General features: G+C 42.3%; 1 protein-coding gene across 2 annotated transcripts in view; it reads right to left on the reverse strand.

Annotated features, from left to right (window-relative positions):
- LOC310927917 (adenylate cyclase type 1-like) overlaps nucleotides 1-7,290 on the reverse strand; it is a gene marked incomplete at both ends in the record, with an annotated part of 35,106 nt that extends 27,816 nt beyond the window's left edge. For both annotated transcript variants that reach the window (XM_083890342.1, XM_083890341.1), the window contains 3 exons: nucleotides 2,131-2,249; nucleotides 2,541-2,690; nucleotides 6,682-7,290. In XM_083890342.1, coding sequence (XP_083746468.1) covers nucleotides 2,131-2,249; nucleotides 2,541-2,690; nucleotides 6,682-7,290 — 878 coding nt within the window. The remainder of the gene's footprint in view (nucleotides 1-2,130; nucleotides 2,250-2,540; nucleotides 2,691-6,681) is intronic.
- Nucleotides 7,291-7,659: the final 369 nt, after the last annotated feature.

Raw genomic sequence — 7,659 nt, forward strand, 5'->3', positions numbered from 1 at the left:
TCGGATACCGTTGCCTTCGCCAGCACTCTCGCATGTTTTACGGACAAAGCGGAGCTCCGTGAGACAACAATTCCAGGAATTTAGCGCATTGTGACGTTCCAGTGAGCGCGGAAGTCAACATCGCATGTTTCATCTCCTGTACTTAGACTGAGGAGGACCACAAAAACATGACTGAGTCATCTTTTTTTTACACTTTGTCGACTGATAGGGCCTCCAGAGTCCCGAATATAAGGATTTAAATTATTAAAACGTTGATTTTGTATTATATGTCCCCTTTAACTTAAGTACAATTCAAATTGTAGCCCTAAACATAACCAGTTCCTCAGAAATTAGGTCCTGCCCAATTAGGTCCAGGTTTTGGGCTCCATGAGGACAAGGTCAGTGTTTAGATCCTAAAGAGGTAACAACTACAAGTGCGTACACACACACCCAGCATTATGCAACACAAATGTTGTCTCCATTGCATTTAATCCCCTGAAGCAACTTAATCCTGGGGCTAAGCAAACTCTCCTGCTCAAGCCTCTGCTGCTCTGAGAACACAGAGGAGAGGAGGAAGAGGAAAAGATAAGAAAAGGAAACAAGGAAATGTTGGTGCATGATAACAAGAGATTCAGTAATACAGAAAGTGACTCCACATAATGGTAGTGATGATAAGAAAAGTTTTTTTTGAAGAGTGCAATACTGTAAATCACTTGTCATTGCTTTCACACAGGGTGCATCCAGTGACCGCAGTCACCGAAATTCATGAATTCTGTATTCTACCATATGCAAAACATTATACTTTAGCGGCACTTGTTTTTTCAAATGCTAACAAACTTTGTTCAAAACACTTAATGGAACAGTGGAAACAGTTTGCATTTCGGCTGCAGCCACATTGAAATCTACAGTAAATAACATTAAAATATTGACAATAAAATTAAATAATTATAGCAATTCAATGGACTGCTGCATTGCAGTTGTTGTTGTTAGAATATGGTATAATTTTGTATACTCAATAAAGTGCAAAGATCTAATTCTATCATTAAAAATGAACTGAGAGATGAATTGTTTAGCTGAGATGCATGTTGGTAATGCAGACTATCAATATCAGCATGGGTTTTGGGTATTTTTTAACATTACACATACTGTATCTTGTCAAACAAACTTTATATTTGACATTTCGGAGCCATATGCTTTTTTTACTGACTGATTGGCACAATATATCCAAGGCTGGAGGGTTAATCAGATCAAACGCTGCCCACAGCCTCAGAACATAGTGAAGTAAACTCTACCTAATGCAGACTGTGTGAAAATCTTTGAAAAGTAGCTTTAGTTTTAACCAACGGAGGGGGGAATTGCACGAGAAATTACAACGATATATCATAATAAATCTATAGTTTGACCCATCGTCATTGTCCAACACTTGGTAGCAAATTGTATTCACAGCTGTTGAAAAGGTGCGGGTACATAATGCAGAACAGGAAGTTCTGCAACTTCACACTTTCCTCAATTATTTCACTTATACTATACTTACAGCCGACAACTATTCCTCACAGATTACATTTATATATATATATATATATATATATATATATATATATTGCTTTGACTGCAAAATATGTCTTAAATCATATCGGACATGGATTATTATTTTCTTATGTATATTCTTTAAATATACTGAGCCCACTGATCTATATCCTCTCTACAATCTTAACATGTATTTCCTATGCAGCATGTTGGTTTACTCATGGCCCAGAAGTTGACACCACTGGCACATTAGCCTCAGCACAGCAATCAATCATCATCTCAAATCAGCTTGCTCCACAATTCACCAAACAAAAATCTGCCATTTACGTGACAATAAGTAATCTGATGATAGATATATTAAGTGTGTCAGGGACCTAACGTGATATTCACTGTGAAAAATGGAATGTTTCAGTTTTTGCAGCCTGGGGATGTGTTCATGTTTTTGGATAATGTTGGGTCTGATCGCACTATATTCTGTCTATATTTATTTGCTTTGGCATTTATTCCAGTATTTCAACCATAGATTATCCTAGTCCAAATGCCACTGTTAAAATTGGTTAAGTTCGCTCACAGCTATAGAGCAGATTCTAAATGCAGTATATTGGGTTGATGTGAGGATCCTACCTGACATTGTCATGGCGCTGGATGTAGATTTTGTGAAAGATCCTTTCTGGGGGCTTCAGGAAATCCTCTTTCATCTCCATAGCTACGTTCCTGGGCAACAGACTCATTAGCAGGCGCTCCTGAGTGTGTGTGTGTGTGTGTGTGTGTGTGTGTGTGTTAAAGAGAAAGGGAAAGATAAAGTAAGTTTAAATAGGATACATATCACAAATGTGCGAGACAGAAAGGTACGAAATTAAACAGAAACGAATAACGTGTCAAAAATGACTCACAGCACCAGAGCAGGTGGGGGGTAGGGGTGGGGGTTGGGTGTATGTGTGTGTGTGTGTGTGGGGGGGGGGGGGAGTGGTGGGGTGGCACACACGTCTAATTTTACCCACAGATTCACCAGTGTACAGTACACTTCCCTGTACCTGCTTCTCGTTCTCGTCCTCCATGCGGAGTCTCTCCTCGATGCAGTTGCGAGCCTGCAGGAAGGCCTTCCTCTGGGCTCGCTCTGTCAGGATGCGCACAAACAGCCCTGACAAGTTGACACTTGTGAACAGCACTGTGTTGGCAACCAACTACAAACAGGGAAGAAGAAGAAGAAGAAAAAAGCACCACATGTGGTTTAAAATCTTCACTAAAGTTGTCGAAAACAAACATAATGTAGCAGTTGCGGCACGGCTGCTGCAATGACTTGTGTTTTCCCTATATGTCCCTATAAATACAACCTAACTAGTCAAATCAGGATACATTAAATGTTCTACATTTGTACGCCAAAGGCTATGCCTTTGTTATTGCCAGAAATTGTCAGAACTGATGTCTGTGGGGGAGTTTAAGTCGGTTTTTGAGGGATGGAGAGAGAAACTCCCTTGGTGGATGTGACTGCTTCTAAATTCAGTGCAAGACCATTTTAGAAACTGCACCTGTATGATAATTGGTTTTGTCCTTGATCCTGTATTATACTGGTCGGATGCTGTGTTTAATTCATTTGTTATATGTCTCTTTGTGTTAATGTAACGTGTGACTGTGATGTTGCTCTGCTGCCTTCTTGAAGAGATTTTTAATCTCAGTGAGGCTTTTTCCAGGTTAAATAGAGGATGTATGTTGCAAAATACATCCATGTGAGAGTATGTAAGACACAGTATGCACACATTTGCAAGTGTAGCTGTTGGCTTTACTGAAACTGAATGGCCCCTTAACATGCTAAGGTAAACTTACATAAGCAGTAGCTTCAAAATTTCTCATATCTGATGTGTTTTCTGCACTTTTGACAACCTCAGCCTTGCAAATGTGTAAGTGTTAAAGTAACACTAAAACAGTAACTTGAACAAAAAGTGTGGCCAAGACTAAGTACATTCTGGAGTAGTGTTAAATTGAACTTTTTTTTAGTGTTAAAGTAGCACGAAGGAGTTGCATTTGACACTAATCAAGTGTGTATTTAAATCGTTTAGTGTTGCTAAAAGAGGTCAGTTTCACACTAATCCAGAGTCTCTCTCTGTGTGTTTTCTTCATGATTAATTACATAGTTGTTGATGTGGGTGGCAGACTGCTATATACAATTGCTTGACATGTGCCTAAAAGCTCCATAGAAATAAATGAAGCTGTTTTGTATTGATTACATTGAGTACAAACTCAGGCATGATAAAGTATTGCCTGTAGGGGGATGCATTATATATTGTGTTACTCTTCTGATTGCAGATTTTACTGTTGATTCCAACATGTGGAGTAAAAATGCATCAAACCTAAATCAGGCCTGACAAACTTCAGAGAGGTGAGCGTGTGGTGGGACATGTTGTTTATCTGTTTTATGTGTCTGGGACATTAAAACTGAGAATCGGCGCTCTGGTTCATCCATCACGTCAGACTCACAGCAGCATGACTCCCTCAACCTTGTGCAGGGCACAGAGAAAATAAAGAGCTCTTTTTCAACTTGACTGCGCTTGACTTGTTATGTATTTGTTCCCAAACCAAACAAGGTCCCGTGTTCAACCTCTAGCATGTGAACAAACAAGCAATACTTATACAAGAGAAATCATTCTCTTCATTATCTTAGGCCTTATTAATAACAGTTCCCTCATGAGAAGTCACCCTTACTTCTAAAGAATTCGGCCAACTTTCATTTCACGGCATTCATATTCCAGTAAGCTTTACACTGCCATTCTCACATTTCACTAACATCTCATGCATGTCTCCCAGTCCAGTGTATAACACGGCGCCTTGGATGTTTGGGTGCGCGTCAACATCTTCAAATGATGCTCATGTTACTTTGCAGCCTCCAGTTAGTAAATGCAAACATTTCAGTTGAGTGGAGAAACACTCCTGACTCACTCCTCTGCTTATCTGCAGTCCACGGTAACCCAGTTTCCCTTCAGATGGCAATCATTGACCTTATTGCGCCACATTCGTGTGTGACAGCGTACACGTGTATACAGCGTACACGTGTATACCTCTCAGGTGACCTGCTCTCACGACCCGTGACCCGCGCACCTTGTCTCAGGTGAAACCAACAACCTGAACCTGGGACAACTTGACGACTCTCTAGACCCGGTATCAGCCTCAGAGGTTAAACTCACTAGATAGTCAGAACTGAAGAAGCCTTTTGGATGAGAGGTGAGAGCATAGAAACAAACACCCTAAACTAGACATTTACTGTAGCTGATGGAAAATATTTTATTGTTAGAACATAATTGTCCATCTATTTGGAGATATGGGCAATTTCTTAAACATAGCTATAGCAGAGTCGCTCTATGACGACGTCGTAGCGTCCTTTTCTTCCAAGTTTCTACTTTACGTTCACTTCAAGAATAAGTTGTTACAGCTGGATTGAGCCATGAATGCATCGTAGCCTGGGGCCGGGCGGTGGTGATTATGAGCCTGGGCCGAGCAGGATCATACCACGCAGCTCATCACTAAGCTTAATGGGTACAGCTAATGCAGTCCTTCACATGGCTATGCAGGTATCTCACTGCCTGCATATGGACAAACAATCTCCCGGGCAAATACCTGTCATCATCTGAGGCGGTGATGAACTGATCAAATCTGGTTTTCACTTTCGGTCAAATGCGCAATCTTCGTGTTGTGTGGAGGCAGAGATGTTCCATTACCAAGGGAAGGTTTGACTGATGTGACATATCATCCCTCCTCACACCTGATGACAGTCAGGAATGTGAGTGTGTACATGTGTACATGTGTGTGTGTGTGTGCATGTGACTTCCTGAAAACAGGTATAAAGTGTATAAAATACAGAGTAGTGAACCAGTTTCCAATTCAGCTCTCCAATGACATGCATCACTTTGCCCTCTATTTCATGACTAAAGCATATAGTGTGTGTGTGTGTGTGTGTGTGTGTGTGTGTGTGTGTGTGTGTGTGTGTGTGTGTGTGTGTGTGTGTGTGTGTGTGTGTGTGTGTGTGTGTGTGTGTGTGTGTGTGTACCCCTTCGGTTTTGCCCTACTTCTGGTGCTAGCAGGATGTCACACATGGTTCTTCATTCCTAGCCTGTTCCTCCAGGTTCCTCAGGGAAACAGCCATGGGCACAGAGAACCCTGTGCGGTTTTATCTATATTCATTTATTTCTGGGCGTACACATATGAACCAATTATAGCGACGGCCTATAGAGTGGCTCACTATGTGTCGAAGACATAAATTAAAGTCATATTTCCTTCTGTGCATTGCACAGCGTGGCGCTCATGCCAGTAATCGCAGGTGTTGATGAGCGTTTCTGAACGTGCAACAATGATTTTAACTTTGTTCCAAGTTTAATAATAAATATACTATTTTAAGACATTGGCATTTTTGCAACCTTTGTGGCTTTTTATAAATGGCAAATTCACACGATCCCTCATCAAGTCCTGTCAATTAGGACTGAACGATTTGGGGGAAATGTCTAATTGCATTTGTTCTGACAAGTATTTGCATGGCATGACATTTGTGGCATATTCTTAAGTCAATGTGTAAAGTCGGGGGGTTGAATTTGAAATGTGTAAATGTGTTCGTCGCCACGTGATCAAAACATGAGTAACTCTACATATCACTACAAGATTGAATTGATTCATTGTTTCGACCACATTTTTTTTAAATTTACATAACAGAACAATTAAAAAATTGCAACAATTGCAACCTTTGTGATTTGCTAATTGTGTTGTGTCAAACGGTGATATTGATCTGAAGACAATGTTTCATGTTTCAGCCCCTACTGTTGATATCGGCTCTAAGAATGCTAGAGTTAAGGGGAAAGTATTGAAGCAGAAATGTATTATCTCCAAGGCTTTTATTTTATTTTATTTGTTTAATTATTTATATTTTTTAATGGCTCAGTTTTATTGACCCAGTTGGGCCTGATTTGGTAGAAGTAAGTGACATAAATACACTTTTAAAGAATTTGATCAAAGCCTGGACACATACCCTGAAGTCTGACCACATGGAGCTGTCCTTGGTGCTGAACTGAGGTCTCTAAAGGCTGGGTTTGACTGCACTGGCCTACACATACTGTTCAATTATGACAATAAAAGCAGGCCTAGTCATAAGGAAAAAGTATGGGTGTAACATAGTGTGCAGCTGCATACACGTACCGTTCTCCACAGTCTCTGTGTTTTCACTGTGACTGAAGTGGCTGTCACAATCAAATGCGAGATGGACACCATTATTCCAAACACAACAGCCAGGAGTGTCCGCACGGGCAGGAGCGCATAGGCGACGAAGGTGACCAGGATGAGCTGCCACATGCCTTGCTCCGGGGAGGTCGGGGGTTCCATGCCCATCGCGCCCAGGGAGAAGGGACAACAGAGGAAGGAGAAAGTGAAGCCGAAGAGCAGCGTCAGGTTGACAATCTGCTGGAGCTGAGTCACTTGCAGGTACTTGACATTAGTTACGATGAACAGGGAGACGAAGATGACACAGTGCACCGGGTGGGACCCTTTGGAGATGGTGAGACTGGGGCCGGACAGCAACTCCTCCACGGCCAGTGTCGATGACATGAAGATGAGCACGGCCAGCGCTTTGAGCGTTGACGTCTGCTCCAGCTTCAGGTTGTAGTTCTGGAAAAGGGACTCGAGCTCCTTGCAGTCGAACTCGTCCTCGCACGCGATGGTGTTCAAGGGGACACCCGGAGGACAGTGACTTCTCTTCCGCCTGGTTTTGACTTTCTGAAACGGTATTTCCTCCATGTCAGTGCCATTCATAAACTGAATACCTGCTCACAGCTGAGGGCAGGCGGGGAACAGCGCGTCCCACACCGACGCAGACAGAGGAACCAACCGTGGACGACGCGCACGCACAGCGGGGCTGGACGAGGCAAAGCGTCCCAGACCGCGGAGACTGGCCGGTGGCCACAGACGCGCTCCACGCACACTATCCACAGGTTGGATTGTGTTGCTCGGCGAGATCAGTCACCGGAGAAACATGTCATGTCTCTGCTTTCTTTGCTCGCGAGCGGTAAACAAATGTTTTTGCCCAAAAAGATGCTGCATTCGCTCGCGCGCCACACGAGGAGCAGCGCACACCAACGTCTAGTTCAGCTGGTAACAGATTTTTTTTTTTTTTTTTTTTTT

The sequence above is a fragment of the Microchirus variegatus genome (genome assembly GCF_963457635.1).
Source record: "Microchirus variegatus genome assembly, chromosome: 5".
Taxonomy (NCBI): domain Eukaryota; kingdom Metazoa; phylum Chordata; class Actinopteri; order Pleuronectiformes; family Soleidae; genus Microchirus; species Microchirus variegatus.